The sequence below is a fragment of the Aquarana catesbeiana genome, linkage group LG04 (genome assembly GCF_042186555.1).
Source record: "Aquarana catesbeiana isolate 2022-GZ linkage group LG04, ASM4218655v1, whole genome shotgun sequence".
NCBI classification, from domain to species: domain Eukaryota; kingdom Metazoa; phylum Chordata; class Amphibia; order Anura; family Ranidae; genus Aquarana; species Aquarana catesbeiana.
Window position 1 is genome coordinate 420933217 of NC_133327.1, and position 27796 is coordinate 420961012.

A 27796-nucleotide genomic window follows, 5' to 3' on the forward strand; every position below is an offset into this window, starting at 1 on the left:
GTGAGCCAAACAGGGCACATGGGTCATTTGTCCCTGTCTGAGGGCAGAGAGGAGGTTGGTGCCATTGTCGCAAACCACCATTCCTGCCTTAAGTTGGCGTGGCGTCAACCACCTTTGAACCTGCCCCTGCAGAGCTGACAGAACCTCTGCCCCAGTGTGGCTCCTGTCCCCCAAGCACACCAGCTCAAGCACCGCATGGCATCTTTTGGCCTGCGTACTTGCGTAGCCCCTTGAACCGCTGGTTCCGAGGACAAAGCACAGGAAGAGGCCATGGAGGAAGAAGAAGAGGGGGTGGAGGAGAGAGGTGTGTCACAATCATTAGCATTTTGGAAGCGTGGTGGCGGAACAACCTCCAACACTACTGCACCTTGTCCTGCATCCTTCCCAGCTGCCAGCAGAGTCACCCAATGCACCGTGACACTTAGGTAACATCCCTGTCCATGCCTGCTGGACCATGAGTCAGCGGTAATATGCACCTTACCGCTGACCGCCCTGTCCAGCGAGGCATGGATATTGCCTTCCACATGCCGGTAGAGAGCCAGAATCGCCTTCCGTGAGAAAAAGTGGCGTTTGGTTACCTGCCACTGAGGAACTGCACATTCCACAAACTCACGGAAGGGGACAGAGTCTACCAACTGAAAAGGCAGCAGTTGAAGTGCTAGCACTTTTGCCAAGCTAGCATTCAACCGCTGGGCATGTGGATGGCTGGGAGCAAACTTCTTTTGAAGGTGCAGCAGCTGGGGCAGGGAAATTTGCCTGGTACAATCTGACGTCGGTGTACCAAAAGCAGATTGCCCACAAGTACTTGGCTGTGACACACCTAATTCTACACCTTCATTCCTCTCAGTGCAGGTCTCAGAGAGGACTGAAGGTATAGTGGGGTTGGAGATCTCAGCTGATGAGGAGCAAGGAGAGGTCCTCTTTGTTCTTTGGTGTGGGTCTTTTAGATACGCTTGCCAATGAACTGCATGGCAGGTCAACATATGTCTGGTCAAGCATGTGGTACCCAAGCGGGAGATGTTTTGGCCACGCGAGATACGCTTGAGACATATGTTGCAAATAGCAGCGGTGCGATCTGATGCACTCGTCTCAAAAAAGGCCCACACCAAAGAACTTTTTGAATAACGCGCAGAGACTGCAGCGCCCTGCACATGTGGAGCATTGGGGTGTGATGCAGTCAATGTGCTGCCCTTAGGCTGGCCCCTGGAGGGCATCCTGCCTCGTTGGTGATGTGCCACCTCCTCCTCCTCTCTCCTATCAGGCACCCACGTTGAGTCAATGACCTCATCATCCCCTCCCTCCTCATCACTGGAGCAAACCTAGCAGTATGCTGCAGCAGGGGGAGCATGACTGCCAGATTGCTGTCCTTCTTGGGCACCCCCTCTGTCCGTGCTCATGTTACTGCCTTCATGAAGCTCAGTATCATCATCAGAGCCTTCCAAATGCTGGGCATCCTCCTGGAGCATGTACCCAACACTGTGGTCAAACAGTTCGAGGGACTCCTCAGGAGGACATGGTGGGGCTAGGGAAGGAGTCACTGATGACATTGAGCCGAGGGAAGAGGCCGCTGCTTTGCCAGAGAAAGTACCCTGGGCATGGGTGAGAGAGGATGAGGAGGATGAGGACGGCTTGGTCATCCACTTGACCAAGTCTTCCGCATGTTGCGGTTTAACACGGCCAGCTGACGAAAAAAAGGCCAAGCATGTCCCACGGCCACGTGCTGATGAGGATGCACTGTCTCCATGACCAGCACTAGACACAGAGCCTGCTTGCCCTCTATTATTGGCTTGTGACTGTCTGCCTCTCCTTCTTGACCTTCCAGACATACTAATGGCCTGTAGCTGCACTAAGCTGGGATATATATATATATATATATATATATATATATATATATATATGTACTGATACTGCAGCTAGCAAAATCAACTGCCTGCCTGTAGTATGAGAACACCACCAACCTTCTACAGGTAGCTTTAGCTGAACACTGTGCAGAGCTCGCAAAAAAATAACTTGTAGCTTTTTTAGCTGCCTGCGGTAGTGATAGGATCAGGAAAACACCACCAACCTTCTACAGGTAGCTTTAGCTGAACACTGTGCAGAGCTCGCAAAAAAATAACTTGTAGGTTTAGCTGAACACTGTGAGGAGGACACACCACACTAACTTGTAGTTTTAGCTGAACACTGTGAGCAGGACGCACTGCACTAACTTGTAGCTTTAGATGAACAGTGTGCAGAGGTCTCACTACACTAACTTGTAGGTTTAGCTGAACACTGTGAGGTGGATGCACCACACTAACTTGTAGTTTTAGCTGAACACTGTGAGCAGGACGCACAGCACTAACTTGTAGTTTTAGCTGAACACTGTGAGCAGGACGCACTGCACTAACTTGTAGCTTTAGATGAACACTGTGCAGAGGTCTCACTACACTAACTTGTAGGTTTAGCTGAACACTGTGAGGTGGACGCACCACACTAACTTGTAGTTTTAGCTGAACACTGTGAGCAGGACGCACCGCACTAACTTGTAGTTTTAGCTGAACACTGTGAGCAGGACGCACCGCACTAACTTGTAGTTTTAGCTGAACACTGTGAGCAGGACGCACCCCACTAACTTGTAGTTTTAGCTGAACACTGTGAGCAGGACGCACCCCACTAACTTGTAGTTTTAGCTGAACACTGTGAGCAGGACGCACCCCACTAACTTGTAGTTTTAGCTGAACACTGTGAGCAGGACGCACCGCACTAACTTGTAGTTTTAGCTGAACACTGTGAGCTGGACGCACCGCACTAACTTGTAGTTTTAGCTGAACACTGTGCAGAGGTCTCACTACACTAACTTGTAGGCTTAGCTGAACACTGTGAGGTGCACGCACCACACTAACTTGTAGTTTTAGCTGAACACTGTGAGCAGGACGCACCCCACTAACTTGTAGTTTTAGCTGAACACTGTGAGCAGGACGCACTGCACTAACTGTAAATAGTCTAGCTGCCTGACTGTGGTACTAATAGGATCAAAAGAACACCAGCAATTTTCTTCAGGTAGCTGTAAATACTGTAACAAGACAAGCCTGCCTGTCAGTAAGAAGATAACAGAAACGGATCTAGCTAAACTGAATACAGTGTATATATATATATATATATATATATATATATATATATATGCAACACCTGGGATGCATATATATATACACAATACACTGTAAGTGCAGCTAACTGACAGACTGTTCTGCCTAATCTATCTAACTTAAATCAAATGACACTGTCTGTCTCTCTCTCTCTCTCTATCTATGAACGCCGGAGCACACACTACACAGGGCCGCCGTGCAGGCGGCCTTATATAGTGTGGGGCGTGTACTAAATCCCCTGAGCCATAATTGGCCAAAGCCTCCTTGGCTTTGGCCAATTACGGCTCTCTGTTCAGACGGCGCTGTGATTGGCCAAGCATGCGGGTCATAGTGCATGCTTGGCCAATCATCAGCCAGCAATGCACTGCGATGCCGCAGTGAATTATGGGCCGTGACGCTCCACACGAATTTGGCGCGAACGGCCCATATCGTTCGCAATTCGGCGAACGGGCGAACAGACGATGTTCGTGTCGAACATGGGTTCGACTTGAACACGAAGCTCATCCCTATTCATGTGTTACAAAACTGAAATTTTAAGGTAATTGTTAGAATAAGTGGTTAAGAATTAACATTCTGTCTACTGAAAACTAACATTTCAGCTATGAGTCCACTAAATCACCCACTGAATGCCTATACCTCTTGGTGACATTAGTTGAAAGATGTCACCACTGGCTCCATTAGATGATTCCACTTTCTTTCTGATGCAATATGCATAAAATAAAATAAATGAAAAGAAAAGACAGAAAGACCATCTAGTGTCAGCGAAATACCTGGGATTTCAAATGTAGAGATCCTCCTGCTGAATCATCCTGCTGAATCAGACAGGCACAGGAAGACAGAGGAAATAATACAAATCTTGAGCAGGGAACTGAATGCAAATATTGGTAATTATGTAACTATAATTAGATCTATTGTACATCCAGTAATTATGCTATCTGTGACTAAGACCCCTTTCACACTGGGGCGGTTTGCAGGCGGTATTGCGCTAAAAATACCGCCTGCAAACCGCCCCTAAACAGCCTCCGCTGTTTGTTCAGTGTGAAAGCCCGAGGGCTTTCACACTGAATCGGTGCGCTGGCAGGACGGTGAAAAAAGTCCTGCAAACCGCTTCTTTGGAGCGGTGAAGGAGCGGTGTATTCACCGCTCCTAAACCGCTCCTGCCCATTGAAATCAATGGGACAGCGCGGCTATACCGCGGCAATACCGCGGCTATAGCCGCGCTGTACGAGTGATTTTAACCCTTTTTCGGCCGCCAGCGGGGGTTAAAACCGCACCGCTAGCGGCCGAATACAGCTGCAAGAACAACGGTACAGCAGCACTAAAAATAGCGCTGTTGTACCGCCGACGCCCCCACCGCCCCAGTGTGAAAGGGGCCTAATGGATGTGACAAGACATTCATATTAAATTAAAGAATACTATACTGCAGTGTGCGTCTAAAAGCAGCATTCCTAATAGGTGTAATCCCCTATTGTTAACAGAGTGGAGATCCTGACCCACAGTTTCTCTTAAAAGCTGTGATAAACCATGTTCGCTTTTATGCAAAAAATATCAAGCCTTTCTTCATTTTCTCTATATTTAAAGACAAAATTTGGAAGATAGCAAAAACAGTGGCATGGTGATCTCCAACACATGGTTCCAAGGCAACCTGAAAGGGTAACTGTTCCTGCCGTAGTCCACGCAAAATTGAATATACTGTACTTTTGATTGAACTGACTTGTTATTATTCCAGTACAGAAGGAATATAAAAAAAATGTAAACAACTTTTTTAAGCCAAATAAATGAGACCTTGCATCTGTTTGGCTTCTGCTGACAACAATTTCATGTCAAATACTCTTATATATGAATTCCATTGTGGAAAAAAATATGGCTTCACATGATGAAGAATACACAACTCTATCATTCAACTACATAAAACAAAAAAATGAAAAATAAATAAATAAATGCATACTTACTATCGGATTGAGGACTAAATCTGCTTGTTTCGACTGAACACTTTTTGTTATTTATGATGACCTTGCCATAGTAAAATTGTCTTGCTTCCCTTGTTTCATTAGTTAAGTCGCACCAGGTTAATGTGATCCCTGTGCATTCCAGTTTTTTCTGCCAGGGTTCCTCGCCATATCTGTGCATCAAGAACAGTTATATCAATATACAGAATGAATATGTAGAAAGTAGTGTTATTACTTACCTTCATGTTTTGTCTGACAGTGTAAAAAAAAAAAAAAAAAAAGAGAGAATACATAAGCCTAGGATAGGTAAAGCCTAGCTAAAGTTTTACACATTTTATTATTATTTGTATTACTATTATTATACAGGTTTTACATAGTGCCAACAGTTTGTGCAGTGATCTACAAAATAAAGTTGGACAGTACAGTTATAGTAAAATTCAAGATGAGAAAGTAAAGCCTTGTACACACCAGCTGAAAATCAGCCGGTTCAGCAGGAACCGGATGACTTTCGGACCATGTGTACAGCATTCAGACCATGGGGAAAACAAGCACTTTATCAATGCTTGCAGCCAATGACTGAAAACGCTGAAAAAAAAAATAATAATAATTTTTAACATACTGTCACCAGTCAGTATGCTTGATCACCACCACACCAGTCATGATTCTGTACTGCACTGGTAGCGGTATGTAAAAAAAAAAAAAAATTGTGAAAAAAAAGTAATTTTATTTAATTACATTTTCCAAAACATTTTTACAAAAAAATACAACTTCAAAAAACTTGCTATGCCTCTTATTGAATGCCTCAGACTTTCTACTTTCCAAAAAGGGGTCATTTGGGTATATGTACTATCCTGCCATTTTAGGGCTTCAAGAAATAGGAGATAGGCCTTCAGTAGGTCAGGCTTGATAAATTTTCAAATATATATGTCATGGCTTGTAGACACTATAACTTTCACACAAACCAATAAATATACACTTATTAGGATTTTTTTTTTTACCAAAGACATGTATCAGAATACATTTTGGCTTAAATTTATGAAGAAATTTGATTTTATTGGATATGTTGTATAACAGAAAGTAGAAAATATTGTTTTTATTCTTTTTTTAATTTTCAGCCTGTTTGCGTATATATATATATATATATATATATATATATATATATATATATATATATTAAAAAAAACCCCAGTGGTGATCAAATACCACCAAAAGAAAGCGCTCTATTTTGTGTGAAAAAATTATATCAATTTCATTTGTGTACAGCGTTTCATGACTGTGCAATTTCCAGTAGTGCAGTGCTGAATGGCAAAAAATTCCCTGGTTATGAAGGGGGAGCTCAAAAAGGTAAAGATAAAATCATGTTTTTATCCAATATCAATAGATATAAGCCTATTTCTTGTACAAAACCATATAGGTTGTTAAAACTCTACAAAAAGCTGATTTACTCATGTCTACAACCCCTGGAAAAAATTATGGAATCACCAGTCCCTGAGGATGTTCCTTCAGTTGTTTATTGTTGTAGAAAAAAAGCAGATCACAGACATGGCCAAAAACTAAAGGCATTTCAAATGGCAACTTTCTGGCTTTAAGAAACACTAAATAAAATCAAGAAAAATGATTGGTGGCCAGTAACAGTTAGATTTATAGAACAAGCACAGGGAATAAATTATGGAATCACTCAACTCTGAGGAAAAAAATTATGGAATCATGAAAAACAAACAAACAAAATAACACTCCAACACATCACTAGTACTTTGTTGCACCACCTCTGACTTTTATAACTGCTTGCAGTCTCTCAGGCATTGACTTAATGAGTGATAAACAGTACTCTTCATCAATCTGGCTCCAGCCTTCTCTGATTGCTGTTGCCAAATCATCTTTGCAGGTTGGAGCCTTGTCATGGACCATTTTCTTTAACTTCCACCACAGATTTTCTATTGGATTGAGATCCGGACTGTTTGCAGGCCATGACATTGACCTTATGTGTCTTTCTTCAAGGAATTTTTTCACAGTTTTTGCTCTATGGCAAGATGCATTATCATCTTGATAAATGATTTAATCATCCCCAAACATCCTTTCAGTAGATGGGATAAGAAAAGTGTCCAAAATGTCAATGTAAACCTGTGCATTTATTGAAGATTTAATGACAGCCATCTCTCCAGTGCCTTTACCTGACATGCAGCCCCATATCATAATTGACTGTGGAAATTTGCATGTTTTCTTCAGACAGTCTGCATAAATCTCATTGGAACGGCACCAAACAAAAGTTCCAGCATCATCACCTTGCCCAATGCAGATTCGAGATTCATCACTGAATATGACTTTCATCCAATCATCCACAGTCCACGATTGATATTCCTTAGCCCATTGTAACCTTGTTTTTTTGTGTTTAGGTGTTAGAGATGGCTTTCTTTTAGCTTTTCTGTATGTAAATCCCATTTCCTTTAGGCGGTTTCTTACAGTTCGGTCACAGATGTTGACTCCAGTTTCCTCCCATTTGTTCCTCATTCGTTTTGTTGTACATTTTCTGTTTTCAAGGCATATTGCTTTAAGTTTTCTGTCTTGAGGCTTTGATGTCTTCCTTGGTCTACCAGTATGCTTGCCTTTAACCACCTTCCCATGTTGTTTGTATTTGGTCCATGTTTTAGACACAGCCGACTGTGAACAACCAACATCTTGTGCAACACTGCATGATGATTTACCCTCTTTACATACATACTAACAAGCAGATTTAATCTGATGCAGGTGTTAGTGTTTGTAATGAAAATTTACAGGGTGAATCCATAATTATTTCCTCAGAATTGAGTGATTCCATAATTTAATCCCTGTGCTTCTTCTATAAATCTAACTGTTACTGGCCACCACAATTATTTTTCTTGATTTCTTTTAGTGTTTCTTAAAGCCAGAAAGTTGCCATTTGAAATGCCTTTAGTTTTTGGCCATGTCTGTGATCTGCTTTTTTTCTACAACAATAAACAACTGAAGGAACATCCTCAGGGACTGGTGATTCCATAATTTTTGCCAGGGGTTGTATTACACATAAAGGTCAGTAGCATCCTCTCCTGATTAAATGAATTGTTCACGAAACGCGTTGAGGCTTGTGATGCAATGTATCCATCTGTTACCGTGTTTCCCCGAAAGTAAGACATCCCCCGAAAATAAGGCCTACTTCCAGTTTTGCCTCTCGTTGTAATATAAGGCATCCCCCCATAATAAGGCCTCCCCGATAATAAGGCATCCCCCCGATAATAAGGCCTCCCCCGAACATAAGGCATCCGAAGCTAGGTACCTGTACCGTAAAGCGTCTGACTCTGGACCGTAGCTAACTGATTGGCCGCGGCGCAGCCGGGGGGCTGTTCAGGCAGTGCGAGGTCTCTTTAAATCAGTGAGCTGCGGCGGGCTCTCTGGATGACGAGTGATGTCCCTGATGTTGCGCAGGGGAACGTGGCCCATCAGAGAGCCCGTGCCGATGCTGCCAGACACAGGAGTTGGGCACATTGTGTGGAATCTCACCACCACAGGGGTTACTGATGTGTGGGGGGGGGAATGTCTTATAAAAGGGGGGGGGTGTCTGGTGAAGGTGGGAAGAGACTAAATAATAAACTGTCCACTGGCACAGGGGTGGGGGGAGGGGGACTTAAAATGACACATGGTTGATTTGAGGGGGGGATCAAATCGGCACAGGAGGATCAGAAGGGGGGGAATAAAAATGGCACAGGAGGTACTAAAATGGTAATCCCCCCTCTGATCCTCCTATGCCATTTTTTATTGATTCCCCCCTGTGTCATTTTAAGTGATCCCCCCATTTCAATCCCCCCCTCTGATCCAGTGTGTCACTTTAGGGGGTGATTGCTTTTCTGCTGAAGGGTCTAAAGTACAAGAAATACTGGTAAACAGTGCTGGTATATTTTTACCCCTAGACATGAGCGCAAAAAGAAAGAGCTACTCCTTGGAGTACAAGAAAGGAATCGTGGAAGACTCTTGGGGCCAAAATCTTACTGCTTTCTGCAAAGAGAAGATGTTGAGTATCCAATTGGTCCAAAATGGGGAGCAGAGTACGGTAACCTCATTGAACAAGTGGACAAGGGAAATGCTAAAAAGCGCAAGTGTGGATCAGGTCGGCAACCATTATTTTCCGAGCTGGAAGACCTGATCTGTGAATGGGTTGTTGACAGGAGAGCAAAGGCTTTGGTTGTGAATAGGGCTCAGATTCAAGAATTTGCCCTTGCAATGGCACCACAGTTTGACATAGCCCCCGAAGACTTCAAAGAATCACAACACTGGCTGGATAATTTCCTTCAGCGAAGTGAACTGTCTTTAAGAAGATCCACAACACTGTTTAGGCTGGAAGATGCTCAAGTTATTAAGCGAGCACTTGCATTCAAGTCCTTTATTGATGATGCTGACTTCTCTAAATACAGTCTTTCCAACATGATTGCTATGGATGAAACTGCAGTGTTTATGGGCCAATCATCTCAAACAACAATTGAACAGCGGGGGTGTCTCCTCAGTGTACATTCCCTCCATTGCTTACGAAAGTGCACGTGTTACCTGTATTTTGGCAATTCGTCTGGATGGCACTAAAATCCCACCTTTAATCATTTCTAAGGGCAAGAAGGAAAAGATTGAACGTGTTTCGGGCATTTTTATTCTTGAAACTGAAAAAGCCTGGGCCACACAAGCAGTTATAAGGAAGTGGGTCGATTTAATGCTGCCGCTTGTTATGCGAGGGAGCCAAAGAGGTCTGCTAGTCTGGGATGCAGCCAGCACTCACCGCGCTAAAGACATGAAAAAATTTCTTCACAAAAGAAAAATAGATCAAATAATGTTTCCCGCAGGAATGACGGCCTATCTCCAGACTCTTGATATTGCAATAAACAAGCCATTCAAGGACAATTTACGCATGGAAATTAATAACTACATTAAAAATAGAATGGAGAGAAATCAGCGTGGAAACTTTGTGAAACCTAAACTGCAAGAGGTTGTGACCTGGGTGAAGAATTCATGGGAGAAAATCACTGACAGTTGCATTGCAAATGCACTATGAGCAGGCTACCTTGACAAGAAGTACTCATTTAAGGACAGTGCTATTGCTAAACATGAGAGATTTGATCCACTGATTCTGAAAGAAATGGAGTCACAAGAAATTCACCAGGAAATTCAGGGTTTGGATTGTTATGATGATGTTCCAGAAGATGATGACATGACTGTCATTGAATACTGTATATACTCGAGTATAGGTCGACCCGAATATAAGTCGAGGCACCTAATTTTACCACAAAAAACTGGGAAAACGTATTGACTCGAGTATAAGACTAGGGTGGGAAATGCAGCAGCTACCGGTAAATTTCAAAAATAAAAATAGATACCAATAATGTTTTTGAATATTTATTTCAAAGAAAAACAGTAAACTAGCTCTGTAAGTGGAAAAGAGGGTAAATAAAAACTATATTGTATCAACAATAACTTTAAAAGTACAAAACCGTTAGCTCAATCAGCAACGAAGCTAAAACACAAGAGTTAAAATCCTTCAAAACTGGATTCCTCATCATCTGTATGTCCAAACAGAGCTTCAGCATTAGCTGGTGTGAGGTTATCAGCATAGACATTGTCATCATCACTGAGTTCGCAGTCATCACTGTCACTGCTGTCGTTCTCAAACAAAGCGCTGTCTTCACTGCCATCCATAGCATTACTAATGCCACATTTCTTGAAGGCGCGTTGCACCATGTCCTCCGGAATCTCTTCCCATGCATCATGAACCCACGTTGCTATCAATTCTATGTCGGGCTTCATCAGATTTCCACCTTTTGTCAGTCGGGCTTGACCAGATGACATCCATTAATGCCACATCTTTCGCACATGGTCTTTGAAAGGTTTATTTAAACACACATCTAGCGTCTGCAATACAGTTGTAAGCCCACCTGGAATAACGGCCAAAGTAACTTGAGAAGATTTTCCCAATGTTTTTATGTAATCAGATGTGTGGGCTCTGAACATATCCCAAACTAGCATGATGGTTTTTTCTTTAAGGATGCTCCTGGTTGTCCGCTCCAAATTTCTTCCAGCCATTTTTTTGTTCCGTCTTCATCCATCCAGCCTTTAATATGTGCGTGCACTGTAATTCGTGGTGGGAATTTGACCTTTTTAGGCAAGGTCTTTCTTTTAAAAATAATGACAGGCCTCAGCTTGGTTCCATTAGCCAAACATGACAGAACGACTGTGAAATGTTTTTTTTCATTTCCTGTGGTTCTGAGAAAAATAGTTTTGGCTCCCAAACTTGTAACAGTTCTGTTGCTTGGAAGATCAAAGGTCATAGGTGTTTCATCCATATTTCCAATATCTCCCAGGTCATAGTTATGGAACCTTCTTTGTTTTATGATGAATTAATGGAATGACATCACTTTTTCATCAAGGTCTTTTGGCAACTTCTGTGAAATCTTTGTTCTTTGCCGCAAACATAGGCCAAACCTATTCATGAAGCGGGTAAACCATCCTGCTGACGCAACAAAATTTTCAATGCCTGGTGCTTTTAAATTGTCATCTTTAGCCACTTGAAGGGCATGTAAGCGAATTCCCATGCGTGTTACGCAGTAACCATTTTGACGACACTCCATAACCCATTTATGCAATTCAGTCTCTGGAGCCCCATATGAAGTTGTTAAACCACGTCAAGCTTTTTTATCCTTTGGAATCTTTTCCAAGTCAGCTTTCATTTTCCGCCAGTCCCTCACTTGTTTTTCACTAACACAAAATTCCCTACTTGCAATACTGTTATTGCTTTCTTCTGCTCTTGACATAACCTTAAGTTTGAAACCAGCATCATATGACCTGCATTTTTGTTTTGGTCCAGGATTACCGGTAGAAGTATTGGGATCCATTTCTAACAGGATAAAAAAAAAAAGACTTGTATAGTTTGAGGCCTAATGCAGGCTGATGATATTACAGAATGTGATGACATGACTGTTTGCATAGAGCAGCCTGTGTTAGGGCTCATAACATACATTCTACCAGTGCCCATTGTATACAGCCTGCCAGTGTCCATTATATACCGCCTTCCAATGTCCATTATATATGGCCTTCCAGTGTCCATTATACCAGTATATAGCCTGCCAGTGTCCATTATATACAGCCTGCCAGTGTCCATTATATACGGCCTTCCAGTGTCCATTATATACAGCCTTCCAGTGTCCATTATACCGGTATATAGCTTGCCAGTGTCCATTATATACAGCCTGCCAGTGTCCATTACACCGGTATATAGCCTGCCAGTGTCCATTATATACGACCTTCCAGTGTGCATTATATACAGCCTGCCAGTGTCCATTATACCGGTATATAGCCTGCCAATGACCATTATATACAGCCTGCCAGTGTCCATTATATACAGCCTGCCAGTGTCCATTATATACAGCCTGCCAGTGCCCATTATATACAGCCTGCCAGTGCCCATTATATACAGCCTACCAGTGCCCATTATATATACAGTAGCCATTGTAAATGTCACACAACCTGGTCCCAATACACACAACCTGGTCCCAATACACTATCAATAATCTGGTCCCAATACACACAACCTGGTCCCAATACACTATCAATAATCTGGTCCCAATACACACAACCTGGTCCCAATACACTGGTCCCAATATACATCAGATCTGGTATAACATATGGTATTTGGTTATGGTATTTATTTCACTCACCGCATGTGAGATTGCGATGTGTCAGATAACCGTGCAGCCGCCACTGTAGCGGTGTCCCGCCTCCTATGACATACGGAACAGTGATTCCTAGCACTGGAACACTGTGCCGTCTGTCACAAAAGGAGGCGGGACATTGCTACAGCAGCTGGCGATCTAAAACGGCATGGGAGGGAGGGGTAACACAAGGTCGGACATCGTTATGTGATCTGACACAGCATTAGGGGAGGGGAAACTCGCAGGGGCGCCGGGCCATTCACAAGCGTCACCCAGCGGTGCGGCCCCGCCCCCTTTTCTCCTCCATTTCGGGCATTTTAATTCACTGACTCGAGTATAAGTCGAGGTGGCTTTTTTCAGCCCAAAAAATGGGCTGAAAAATTTGACTTATACTCGAGTATATACGGTAAATCTTACTTTGTGTTCATACCGGTAAATATCAGTATCAGTAAATGTATCATAGATTGTTGTACATGGAAAAAATGGTAGTAACAAGAAATTCTTGATACCGTAGGATTCACAGTTTGTCTGGTTATGCTGGTTTGCTATGACCACTACTACCGTACCGTATACAGGTAAAAAATTTCCTTTTTTTTGTTCAACAAAAAATGTGTACCGTATTCTTCTTCATTGAAAAATAAGACATCCCCTGAAAATAAGACCTAGCGCATCTTTGGGAGCAAAAATGAATATAAGACACTGTCTTATTTTCGGGGAAACAGGGTATATTATCAATATTTGAAAAAAGATTTTTGAGATATTGTTGAAATATGATTCGACTGATCATTTATGTGATAGACACTAGTAAATCAGCTTTTTGTAAAGTTTTAATAACCTATATGGTTTTGTAGAAGAATTGGGCTTTTATCTGTTGATATTGAATACAACTATGATTTTATTTATATATAAGATGAATGTGATGTGCCTTTTTCTAAAGTCCCATGGCACAAGGGCACAAGATTCGTATGTTTCTATGTAACAGAAGGGATAGAGGTGAATCAAGTTCATGTATCAGACCAATAATGAGATTGTATTGTCGAGGAATAGAGGGCGATATCAGACTAGTTCTGGTACAGAGCCCTGATTAGTGAGTGAACTGGATCTAACAGGTGCCTACAAAACTGCATAGTAATGTTTAGACACCATGCACAACTGCTGCAACAAGAATGTACAGGAAAGTCTATAGGAATGGCAAGTGTAAAAAAAGTCTACCTGACTGGACATCTAATTTAATCAGAGGATGACATGCTTTCTTGTGATCGTTACATTGACATCATCAAGCTTTATACCTACACATGGACATTTGGGATCAATTTGAGGTCAGTTTAATATCATCTGACAGCTTTGCCAATTAGAAAATAATATAATGTATCCTCTCTATTCCTCCTGGCTAACATTGTCAGAAAAAAAAAAAGTATTGGGACATTCAAAATTTTACAACTGTCACAGGATCATGAGGTGAGGTGAATCTTTTCAAGGGGCACATGTCCCAGTCACAGCTGTCCTATTACTTAAACTGATTTTGGACCGCCCCACGTACATTTACTGCAGCAGTGCGGCCCTTTAGCGCAAAATCACGTAGCTGTACGTGAATCTGATTTCCAGGTCTGGGACACGCACGCACACCACTGGTGACCCGCTCCCACCGTGATTGGACACAGCGGGAGCCAATTAGTGGGTCTGGTGGACCCGATGTTTGCTGGCACCTGGTGATTGTTACCCAGAGTGGCAGAACGGCGATCTGCCTATGTAAACAAGGCAGATTGCTGTTCTGTCAGAAGGGAAGGTGGAGATCTTGTGTTTCTGCTAAGCAAGAACACGTATTTCTGTCTTTCCCCAGTCAAAGCACATCCCCCACAATCCAGGGAACACATTTAACCCTTTGATCACCCCTGATGTTAGCCCCTTCCCTGCCAATGTCATTAGTACAGTGACAGTGCTTTTTTTAGCATTAATCATTGTATTGGTGTCACTGGTCCCCAAAAAGTATCACTTAGCATCAGATTTGTCTGCTGCAATGTCACAGTCCCGCTAAAAATCGCTGATTGCCGCCATTAGTAGTTAAAAAAAAAATCCATAATTATATGCCCTAGTTTGTAGATGCTATAACTTTTGTGCAAACCAATCAATATAAGCTTATTGGGATTTTTTACCAAAAATATGTAGCAGAATACATATATATATGGCCTAAATTTCTGAAGAAATTAGATATTTAAAACAATTTTATTGGATGTGTTTTATAGAAGAACGTTAAAAATCTTTTTTTGTTTTTTTTGTTTTCAAATACCACCAAAAGAAAGCTCTATTTGAAGGGAAAAATGGACATCAATATTATATGGGTACAGCGTCTCACGACAACGCAATTGTCAGTTAAAATATCGCAGTGCTGTATCGCAAAAAATGGCCTGGTCATAATGGGGGCTAAACCTTCCGGAGCTGAAGAGGTTAAATAATTTCCAATTACTTCCTGCTGTATCTCTGGAATGAAGGGAAATCTTCCGAATGGGACATAGACAGCTAAAAACTGGAGGGGTTTTACCATTCCATTAATTTTGGGTTTAGATACACTTTAAAGTGGTTGTAAGGCTCAAGGTCTTTTACCTCAAGGTCCTTCCTTCTATGCATGAAGGTAAAAAACATTCTGTGTGCTGCTTCACTCCACAGCCCCCTATAATACTCACCTGAACCCCCTCTCAATCCAGTGATGCACAGGAGAGCCTCGGCTGTCCCAGGTCTCTCTCTCCTCATTGGCTGAGACACAGCCATTGGCTCCCACTGCTGTGAGCCAATGAGGAGAGAGCATGGAAGAAGTGCCAAGCTCTATGTGTCTTATGCACACATAGAGCGTGGCTCGGGAGCAAGCATGTTTGCTATTGGGGGCACTGGTCAAGGAAAGAGCCAAGAGGGCTGGCGGGGGGATCAGAGAAGAAAAGGATCGGGGCTGCTCTGTGAAAAGCCACTGCACAGAGCAGGTATGTATGATTTATTTGTTGTTAAAACACAAAAACAAAGCTTTATTATCACTTTAAAAAAAGTAGGACATCCTTCTTACCACTAAACCACTGAGGTCACAGTTCTACTGAATTAAATAATGGTACATTAATATCTACTTTTAAAAGTAAATCGAAAAGGAAGTGTTGCTAGCAGAAACCAGAAAATAGTTTTCTTTTATTCTCTGACCCGCACAAGGAAAATTCAGGACCCAATGGTTGGTTATCTAGGCATCACTTCAATTATTCATAAATAAACCTACTGTACTCATGCTTCTTTCACCAGCAACTTTATAGGAAATATGCCTTGAAATAAATACAGAGGCTGCTACTGCTGACCTCAAAAGCTAGTTGCATTCCTAACATCCCAACCCTCTAGTTCCCAGTCACAAAAGCCTAGCACACATGGCGAATGTCGAGCGAAATCAGCAGGTTTAAAAAAACTGGCCGACATTTGGCCTGTGTGTATGGCAGCCAGTCCAACAGAAGCCAGCCATCCAGAAAACCAGCAGCTGACTGACTCCTGATCAGAGCTCTTAGCCAATGGCGGAGACAGCTGACCGGAATGTTCTGGCATTCCCCCCCCCCCCCCGTCAGAACACAATATTTTAGCTGGGGAGATTGCTGTACTAACATTGGATTGTTAGTACAGGGGCTCTGATCTGAGCTGTCAGTTTTTTTCTTGTTCAACCCAGTGAGGGAAAAAAAAAAAAAAACTAGTAGTGTTTACTAGGCTTTAGTAGGCTTTACTGGGAATAAAGCATCAAGTTAAGTCAGAACTCCTTCTCTGTACACATGTTTCATTCAGATCAGCGACTAGAAAAGTATTAAAGCCACTGAATTGGGAGGACACAGGAAAAAACATTTTTTTAGAAAGAGATGCTAGCAATAAAAAAAAAAAATAAAAAAATAAAAAAAAAATATATATATATATATATATATATATATATATATATATATATTTCAGCTTTTTTCCCATCTCCAAACAATCTCCAAACATCTGACACATTAATACATTGAACTTGCTTTGACTTACTTTTTGAATTTCACTGTATACCGTAGCCCTGTTGAATTTTCTGGAGGTTTCCAGGTAAGAATATTGTTAAAGTTATAAGATGAGAATCTGGCATTTATTTGCCCTTGGAAATCACAAGCTGACTTTGCTGCAATTGAGAGGAAAACAAATCAATAGAAAGCAGATATATATTGTCACATAAATACAGTAAATACACCATCTCAGTTTTGCAGACTTGTGATGTAAAATTATACTGTTCAGTCCAAATAAAATATTCAATATAATGCAAATACATAATATGCTTCATGGCCCTTTTATAGGTTATATAAATAAGAGCCATATTTATAATGTGCCCAATGGTCGGTTTGTCAGTCATTCACCATGTACTAAACATTTTTCCACTGGGTCATGTACTTATAATGCTCAATTGTGTTTGCTGGATATGGTTGCATTTGCTACTATTTGTTGCATATCTAGATTTCCTATCATTTAATTCTTGGAATATGGTCAATTCTATAGCTGCACAATCCTCAAACCATACATTTGCTGCTTAAAAATGAAGAATTGATTTAAGAAATGGTTTAATAATTTCTTCCTATGAAGGACATGCTATGTTTGCTCATGCTTACTGACAGACACTCACAATCAGACACGTTAAGGTTGATAAACTGGAGAGCACAAAGTCTGGTACAGCTGTGCATGGTAGCCAATCAGCTTCTAACTTCAGCTTGTTCAATTAAAGTGGTTCTAAAGGCAGAAAGGTTTTTTTTCTATCTTAATGCATTGTATGCATTAAGATAAAAAAACCTTCTGTGTACAGCAGCCCCCCTCAGCCCCTCTAATAGTTACCTGAGCTCCATCTCCATCTTGTTGCACAAGAGTCTCGGTTGTCCGGGGGCACTCCCTCATTGGCTGAGACAGCAGCAGGCGCCATGTGCTCCCGCTGCTGTAAAAAGTCAGTGGGCCAATGAGGGGAGAGAGGGGGCGGGGCCAAGCCACTGCTCAATGTCTGAATGGACACACAGAGCAGCGGCTCGGCTCAGGTGCCTCCATAGCAAGCTGCTTGCTGTGGGAGCACTTGGCAGGAGGGAGGGACCAGAAGTGCTGGCCTGGGACCCGAGAAGAGGAAGATCTGGGCTGCTCTGTGCAAAACCACTGAGCAGGTAAGTATAACATGTTTGTTATTTTTAAACAAAAAAACTTTAATTTCACTTTCAGCTTTGACAATAAAACCTGGAAGCTGATTCTTTGCAGAGCTGCACTAGATATTACATTCTCCAATTTTAGTAATTCAACACCATTATCTAAGTGTGGGAGCAGATGGTGAGCAAATGCCAAATTGCCAAACCTGCTCTTTAAAAATACACAATTATGTTATGCATGATCTGTTAAGTATATAATCATCAAGTGGATTTTCCCATTCATCTGTACTTTGTTTATCTGTGATCACAGACGATTATCTATTTATATTAACTCAAGACACAGCCATTAATGTCTAAACCACTGGCAACAAAAGTGAGTACACCCCTAAGTGTAAAGCGCTGCGTAAATTGACGGCGCTATATAAGTACCTGAAATAAATAAATAAATAAATAAATAAAAGCGAAAATGTCCAAATTGGGCCAATTAGCCATTTCCCCTCCACTGTGTCATGTCACTCATTAGTGTTACAAGGTCTCAGGTGTGAATGGGGAGCAGGTGTGTTAAATTTGCTGTTATCGCTCTCACTCTCTCATACTGGTCACTGGAAGTTCAACATGGCACCTCATGGCAAAGAACTCTCTGAGGATCTGAAAAAAAGAATTGTTGCTCTATATAAAGATGGCCTAGGCTATAAGATTTCCAAGACCCTGCACTGAGCCGCAGCACAGTGGCCAAGATAATACAGCAGTTTAACAGAACAGGTTTCACTCAGAACAGGCCTAGCCATGGTCAACCAAAGAAGTTGAGTGCACATGCTCAGAGTCATATCCAGAGGTTGTCGCCCACTGCATCAAATGATCTGCATTGGCTGTTGTCCCAGAAGGAAGCCTCTTATAAGATGATGCACAAGAAAGTCTGCAAACAGTTTGCTGAAGACAAGCAGACTAAGGACATGGATTACTGGAACCATGTCCTGTGGTCTGATGAGTCCAAGATAAACTTATTTGGTTTAGATGGTGCCAAGCGTGTGTGGCGGCAAACAGGTGAAGAGTACAAAGACAAGTGCGTGTTGCCTACAGTCGAGCATGGTGGTGGGAGTGTTATGGTCTGGGGCTGCATGAGTGCTGCCGACACTTGGGAGCTACAGTTCATTGAGAGAACCATGAATGCCAACATGTACTGTGACATAGTGAAGCAGAGCATGATCCCCTCCCTGGGCCGCAGGGCAGTATTCCAACATGATAACGACCCCAAACACACCTTCAAGATGACCACTGCCTTGCTAAAGAAGCTGAGGGTAAAGGTGATGGACCAGTCAAGCATGTATCCAGACCTAAACCCTATTGAGAGGCATCTGTGGGGCATCCTTAAACAGAAGGTGGAGGAGCGCAAGGTCTCTAACATCCACCAGCTCCGTGATGTCGTCATGGAGGAGTGAAAGAGGACTCCAGTGGCAATCTGTGAAGCTCTGGTGAACTCCATGCCCAAGAGGGTTAAGGCAGTGCTGGAAAATAATGGTCGCCACACAAAATATTGACACTTTAGGCCCAGTTTGGACATTTTCACTTAGGGGTGTACTCACTTTTGTTGTCAGCGCTTTAGACATTAATGGCTGTGTGTTGAGTTATTTTGAGGGGACAGCAAATTTACACTGTTATACAAGCTGTACACTCACTACTTTACATTGTAGCAATGTGTCATTTCTTCAGTGTTGTCACCTTAAAATATATAATAAAATATTTACAAAAATGTGAGGGGTGTACTCACTTTTATGAGATACTGTAGATAGATATGTAGCACCCTGATGTTTAGGCAGGGCTGCTATTAAATTTAGTTGCCAGGCGATAGTTTCCTTGGCCAATTGTTAGGAGATTTCCCCCTACTTCTGGACTTGCTGCACTTCTCTCTTCTGTCACTAGGTGGCCCGGTATCTGGTGACATTGGATAAGACAAGGGCATAGCAAGGACAGATTATGAATGAATGGGGTGTCTCAGCCAATGGGCAGGGATTTTCTTGGGTCCCTTGGCCTGCTGGGAGAGCCTATTTATTTGGGTGGAGTCAGGTGATCGGGGTTCTGTGCCACCTGGAAGGCTGTCTGGGTGGATGTGTGTTATTTTGCCCCAGGCTGCTAGGCCGTAAGCCATAGGCCTATCCTGGGGACATCTGGCTGCTAGGCTGTCTGAGGGCCTATCCACAAGCAGGAGAGCAGCATAGGGTTGGGACTGTGCAGGCTTGTAGACCAACCAGAAGTAAAGGTTCCGCCGAAAGGGGAACCAATTGCGGTCGGAGGTAGAGGGGAAGCTGTGGCCACTAAGGGACCACCCACCTTGCTACCGGAGACCACTGTGAGTAAGCTGAGGCCAGTACCAGAGCAGACTTCTCGCCAGCCGAGTGAAGAAGTGGGAAAACTTCAGCAAGTGCCAAGTCAGGGACCCAGCGGGACAGCAGAGGTGACGCTTGTGGAGCATCAGTGAGTGCCAAGCCAGGGGCCTAACGTATCAGCGGGGGTGAAGCTTGAGGAGTATCTGTGAGTGCCAAGCCAGGGACCCAGCAAGAAAGCGGGGGTGATGCTTGAGGAAGATACTGAGTGCTAAAGTGGAAGAGTTCAGGGGATCCAGTGGCTATTGGATCTGAAGTCTAGTGTGAGAGACTGGGAGCTCGTTGAGTGAAGACCCACAGTGAGTGATTGTAGGGTAAACTGAGGACTGTTCGTGTTGCATATAGTTGGATACAAGTACAGGTCACCATTAGGCCTATAAAGAGGACTTTGCTACAGATAGATAGATAGATAGATAGATAATTGGACAGATTATTGGACAGATTATTATGTAGTTGTGTGTTATATGACAAAGTATAAACACACAATTAAAAAGGTTTGCAAAGGCTGGAAAGACATTAACTGATCTGTGAATTGTGCTTTTCTCTGTTATTTATTTGCATACCTACCAACAGACCAATATTGAGAGAGACTGCCTTGCATTTTTAGCCTACTCCAATGGTCACATCTAAAGGAGCTATGTCCTGCATCATTTTGCTGCCTAATCACAGCAGCAGGCCCCTGCCGTCTAAGCTAATTCCGCGTACACACGAGCGGACTTTTCGACTGGATTGGTCCGACGGACCGAGTCTGGCGGACAATTTGACCGTGTGTGGGCTTCATCGGACCTGCAGCGGACTTTTTCGGACGGAGATCTGAAAATCTGATGGACTGTAGATTTGGAACATGCTTCAAATCTTTCCGACGGACTCGAGTCCGGTCGAAAAGTACGCTCGTCTGTATGCTAGTGCGACGGACGAAAACCGATGCTAGGGCAGCTATTGGCTACTGGCTATCAACTTCCTTATTTTAGTCCGGTCGTACGTCATCACGTACGAATCCGTCGGACTTTGGTGTGATCGTGTGTAGGCAAGTCCGTTTGTTCGAAAGTCTGTCAAAAGTTCGTCGAAAGTCCGTCAGAAAGACTGTCGGACCTTTGTTGTCGAAAAGTCCTCCCGTGTGTACAGGGCATTAGAATTTTGTGTGAAAGCTCCAAGCTACTGACTTTGGCTTCAAGAAATTACATGAGGAAGAGGGAGAGAGCAGCAGCAGCATGGGACACAAACTTCAGTGCAAGGTAAGTGTTTTCCGCTGATACCAATGTTTACCACACATACACCCACTGGGCACTATTGTTCTTCCCCTTCTCCTACTGGACATTATTGATCTCCTCCACCCCCTGTTGTTGAGCATTATTATTATTCCCACCTCCCACTGGACACTTTTGTTCCTCCCTACCCCCACTGGGCACTAGTGCTCCCCCCTACACCTCAATGGGCATTATTATTCTCCCCTTTACCAACTAGGCATTATTGGTAGGCCCTGCCTCTTACTGGGCACTTTTGTTATCCCAAATCCCCTTCTAGGTGTTATTGTTCTCCTCCACCCCCTGCTACTTTTGTTTCCCCCATCCTCTGCTGAGCACTATTGTTCCTCCCATTGGACACTGTTATTGCCCTTGCTAAGCCTTATTGTTCCCCCCACCTCCTGCTGGGCATTACTGTTTCCCCATGCCCCACTGACATAAATGCATCTTTTTTTTTTTTTTTCCCACTGACTACTGATGTCAGCTCATTCATCATTCTATGGACTACTGGCATTTTTATCTTCCCACTGACAATCAACCCTAGGCATTTTTCCTTCCACGGACAACTGACATTGTGCATTTTTCCTTCTTACTATACCAATATTTTGCTAGGGTGGCGATTGTGCTGATATAGACCCTGGAGCTACACTATAAAGGATAGCCCAGGAAAGGTAGTAGGCATATTGGGAAGTGTTGGTTGACAGCTGGCTTTCTTCTACCCCCTGCTTTTTTACCCTAACCATGGAACCAATAGCATGCTAGAAACCTCATTTATAATTAAAGTCAACCATACGTAGATTGAAATTCTGCCAGTTCAGCAGGGACTGTATGGACACTGTGGTTGAACAGAAGTCGCTTTACCAACTGAGGACCTGTTGGATTTTCCCTGCTTGATCAGGACTGCAGGCTACAGCCTGCAACACTGATCAGTGTATTCTGATGGCGGAGAAGTCTCTCTGGTGTCAGAATACAATAGCTCACGGGAAGGATTCTCCCATCTACATCGAGTGTGTGGATGGAGGAATCAGGTCAGTTTTTTTGTTCAACTTGCTGGTTGAACCGAAAATAAACTGACTTATCTATGGGCTGCCTAAGGGTCTAAAATTGAATTTGTTATAGGAAACCTAAAAAAACCTTAATTTGTTTCTTTTGCATTTAGTGAATCTCCTACAGGAGTTTGGGTATTTCTCTGCCTTTAGTGTAAACTGTGGAAAGTTTTTACTCTTCCCACTGGAGACTGTCCATAACATCTACCCCAGTTTCCAGCTTAAAGTTGTACACAGATTCAACTACACACTTCATAGTAGTGCAAATCTTGATCACACATTACTTACCCAATTTTCATGCACCTTTACTAGACAACTTACATTGCAAATCCAAACAATGGATGAATCTACCATTAGACCTTATGTGAAGGGTACATTTACTAAAAATGCATTTTCTACTTAAACTATTGTATATCCTTGCAAACTCCCCCTGAGCTATTGCTCTAAAATATTTCTAACAAGTAACTTCATTTGTAACATTTGAAACTAGTATCTCTAGAATCTACTTTGCCACCTTCAACTGCCCCCAGAGGAAGATGGCTTAGTGTTTCACAACTTTCAAGTCTATTACTTAGCTGCACAACCGATACCCAGTTCCGGGACAAGGCCATCCAGCACCCAGGGCAAAGATGCCAAACTGCACCCCCCCTTCCCTTAGTTTTAGGGTCAGGGCGTCCACAACCCTGCAATAAACCATTGCGCCCAAGGCAGCCCCCCTCATGTCCATCCCTTGTCCCGGCCCTGTTGATACCCATTAATGATTGGCTGACACTGACAAAATGACAATGCCTGTACTGCTTTGGAAGCTGCTATTATAACTTCTTTCAAATCCCTACATAACAGTGTGTACTGACAAACAATGGGTAACTTACCAGGCATGAACTCAATTATAGCATCACCAAAACACCTTTGCTATGTCAATCCTATATGAGGCAAACCATATCTACCTAGTTCCTATTGGTCCTTAGTTCAGGATACTGGCCCTCCTTAGTTTTTAAATTTGTTCATCAACTTTTTACTGCTAGTACATTAAAGAGCTTCCAAACTATGCAATCAGTGCATGTAATTCCTGCTGACAAATTCTTATTCTGCTATCAATGCAAACATACTGTACTGTTTAAAACCAACCCAGTAACACTCCCTTAAAGAAACTGTTGCTGGACAACACTAAACCGAGGAACCCTATATGTCTTCACTTATTTCCTCTAAGGACAAACTTATTCAGCTTAAACGTTACTACCAAATATATTACACCCTCCCAAAGATTGTACAAACTGAAGCTTAGGCACTCTCCATTTTGCATTGAGCTTGTGGTCAGGAGGCCAATTTCTTCCATGCAATGCAGTCCTGTCCTCATATACAGTCATTTTGCATGCAGGGTAACTCCTGTATTGAAACAGAAATAGGCCTACCCAATCTCCAGTGACTCTAATGCCATGTACACACGGGCGGACTTTTCGACCGGACTGGTCCGACGGAACGAATCTGTCGGACAATCCGACTGTGTGTGGGCTTCATCGGACCTTCAGTGGACTTTTTCTGTCGAAAATCAGACGGACTTTAGATTTGGAACATGTTTCAAATCTTTCTGCCGGAACTCCGCCGGACCCAGTTCCTATCGAGAAATCCGCTCGTCTGTATGCTAGTCCGACGGACAAAAACCAAAGCTAAGGCAGCTATTGGCTACTGGCTATGAACTTCCTTATTTAAGTCCGGTCGTACGAATCCGTTACATACGAATCCGTCGGACTTTGGTGTGATCGTGTGTAGGCAAGTCCCTTCGTTACAGAGTCCGTCAAAAGTCCGTCGTAACTCCGTCGAAAGTCCGTCTGAAAGACCATCGGACCTTTGATGCCAAAAAGTCCGCCCGTGTGTACACGGCATAAGAGTGCCTGCTGGGGCTAATGTAGTAACTTCAAATTGCCTCACACAAAATCTTTTTATCTGGAAACGACACTGTCCTCCTACTTTAACTTAAGGGAAAAATTTGATAAATTTGGCCCTTCCCCAATATCAGCTCACATGCACTAACAGGGGCTCCCCTCTGAAGCAGGGTTGCCAACCACCAGTAAATTTACTGATAGTTTGTAAAAATCTGTGATTTTTTTTACAACTGCCAGTAAATATCAGGGGCTGATAATTTCATGCTGTGTTGACCTTTTAAGTGTAAATCAAGCAAATTACTTTGTTATAGGTATTGTCAGTGTTTCCAAATCATGTTTATACTGTTCAAATATTCACTGTGTTAGTTTTCAATAGGAGTTCTGTAATTTCTCAGGTTGCCAGTAAAAAATTTACTCAGCCAGTAAATTAAAAAATGCTGCAGAAGGTTGGCAACCCTGCTCTGAAGTTTGACAAAATGTGGAGTCAATAGTCTAGATACCCATCTACACCTTCTCAATTCACAGAATGTGAATTGGACTTCAGTGTTTACTGTCTCAGAGACATTGAGAGAATATTACAGGAAGTGATTTGTTTGTTTACTTTTGACAAGAATTGACCTACCCAAGATGCCGAGTTACCCAGAAACACTCATGCACTGAACTGCATGCGGGGTAGGCTAAAAAAGGCCCCTGCGTGGCCATCTTAGGTCTCTTGGGAACGCGTGGCCTGCCTGTGAGGATCTGTGTGGAGGTCTCCAGAGGAGCGCAGCCTACACCCATTGCGGAGCGACCCGATCAGCTATCCTGCTGCACTTCAGTGAGCTGGACAGACGGTGAGGCAGAACTGGGAAGGATCCAGAGAAGCCCGTCGGAGCCAGCAGAGGGCGGCTGATCATCTCGCTGAGCGGCGTAGCAGCATTTGCTGAGAAGAAACAGGACCACGTGCACTGGAGCAGAACTGTTCTACATTGCAGATCTGGTTGGGTGAGAGGGCTGCTGCCCAAAGTTTCATTGACGCACTTTCACACACTTGCATCTATAACACAGTGCTGCTGGGATCTGTAGTCCCACAGAGGAGATTTAAAGGGATAAAGACTGATTTTAATATAGGCCTCAAGCCTGCACTTCACTACAGTTTGACACTGTGTTATACCAAATTACTTGCACCGGAGACAGTTGCAGTGCTGCCGCACCACAACAATAGTTCAACATTCAGTTTGCTCTGACCCGGGTTTTGTTAACAACTGGATTACAATTTAACATACACATAGCTAGCAGAAGACAGAAGACGACGACAGAAAAGGACTACCTCTATTATTGCAAGGCCTTGCATTCTATTGTCTTTCAGAGAGACAGCTTTGCAAAGCAGGGGGAGCTCCCTAGGAATTGCGTTGTTCATTACAACATAACATTTGTCCTGTTATAGTTATTAGCACGGGCTCGGAGAGGGAAGGTGCTCAGAGTGAAGGTGATTTCACTCTGACCTTAGTCCCACTCAGAGGATCAGTTACTACATTTTTCTGTGTACAATCTGTTATAAAGAACCCCTTTGTTTCCTCACTGTTACATTACGTTTGTGTGACAGTGTAAATGTTATTATTACCATTTTCTACCAATTATAAGTAAAAATACATTCCTGGTTAAGTACAATTGGCATGGAGTGTTGTTCCTTTTTCAGCAGGTGGAGTATCAGATGGCCAGGTAACAACAAAGGTATATTATTGTTATTGTACACATTGTGAGATTATTTGTTGTTGTCAGCTGCATACCATACCACAGCTGTGTTAAGGGGATTGAGTCTGTGCTGTTACACAGAATGGAACCCGAAGTGTCAGAGGTAAGGGTAGCTCCAAGGGTCTGGGATGGCCAGTGGGAAAATTAACTAACTAGCAGCTCCTACGGGGGTAGTGCGCTACATGGAGGTCCCACCGAGATTTCCCAATTGGAATGTCCGAATAGGTCAGGAGAGGAAGTCATGGACTCGGCTGCAGCCACTAAGTGGAGTCAAGAATTTGGGCGTGTAGCCCAGAAGACCACTATACTGAGACTCCCAGGAGACCAATGGTTTGATAAAGAGGTGCGACTACTAATGCGGGAAGCAGTGTCCGAACGAGGTTGCTATTTGCTAGACTTAAATGAGAATGTACAGGAAAACTTTACTTACGCCCTCTTGGAGTGGAAAGAAGCCACCCCAACAGAGTTCCATGGAGGGATGGTGAGCCTAACTGAGTGCCTGGATGGAATGGTAATTCCGATCCAAGAATCAGAAGAACAGCCACCCGTAACACCGCCAGGGAGTCCGTTGGTGAGGAGCTCAAAGAGAGACAGCCCTAGGAGAGAACCTAGAGCCCAGGATACCGCCAGCGTCCTTTTACTTAGACATTAGTCGTCTGGTGGACAGCTTGATACAAAGCCACCAGACGTCCACGAACGAGAGGTATCGGAAACTGCCCATATTCTCCGAAAGAATACTGAGACCAGAGGGAGAGGAAGATTTCGAGAGTTGGATGGATCAGGTAACTCAGGCTTTGGAGGATTGGAATGTCCCGGGACATTTAGCGGGAAGGCGGATAAGTGAAAGTCTGCTAAGTCTAGCAGCCGATGTCATTAGGAGTCTCTAGAGAGGAAAGCCAGACTGTGATGCTAAAGATTACATTACAGCCCTTTGTGCTGTGTATGGGAGGATTGAAAAACTACCTGATCTGATGTATCTGAACACACTCATCAGAAGATGGGAGAGAAGTTGTCGGCATACATTGTCCGTATAGACCAGATTTTACATCAGATCATTCTGAAGAAGGGTGTTGACCCTCGGGAAGCAGATAAAGTCAGATTAGACTGGACTTTAAAAGGGGCCAGCCTGAACCACTCCATTGCCCTTCGGTTGCGCTTAAAAGGCGCTGGTGAGATTCCTTCTTATCCCAAATTGATGGGGTTAATGAGGGAGGAAGAAGCCATCTTGGAAGAAAAGGATAGGGAAACCCGGATGAGAAAAAAACAAAACAGGTGTAGCGCTAGAGGATGAAATGTCCAATGTGTAAAAACGTGTTGGGTTAATACTCCCAAAAAGGAACCAAAAAGTACATTTATGTATATTGTATGAGAAGTCCTTCAAGAAAATGGATACTTCAAGAAGACATCTATGGTGAAAATAAACACAGCACCACCTGAAGATGGAGAGGCTTACCAGATGGGATGGACCCAAAGGGCGTACGCCAAATTGGGTCAGGTAGGCTTGGGTGGTGAGTGGTTCAGAGCGACCTGGAAAGATGATGCTGATGGATGGACCGGCTTGATGCTATATCCCTTTGATTGGTGGATGCC

General features: G+C 43.2%; 1 protein-coding gene across 2 annotated transcripts in view; it reads right to left on the reverse strand.

Annotated features, from left to right (window-relative positions):
- LOC141140313 (interleukin-20 receptor subunit alpha-like) overlaps positions 1-27796 on the reverse strand; it is a 150179-nt gene that overhangs the window by 53664 nt on the left and 68719 nt on the right. For both annotated transcript variants that reach the window (XM_073627353.1, XM_073627352.1), the window contains exons 3-4: positions 16798-16924; positions 5078-5247 (exon numbers count right to left, since the gene is read on the reverse strand). In XM_073627353.1, the coding sequence (XP_073483454.1) occupies positions 5078-5247; positions 16798-16924 (297 nt within the window). The remainder of the gene's footprint in view (positions 1-5077; positions 5248-16797; positions 16925-27796) is intronic.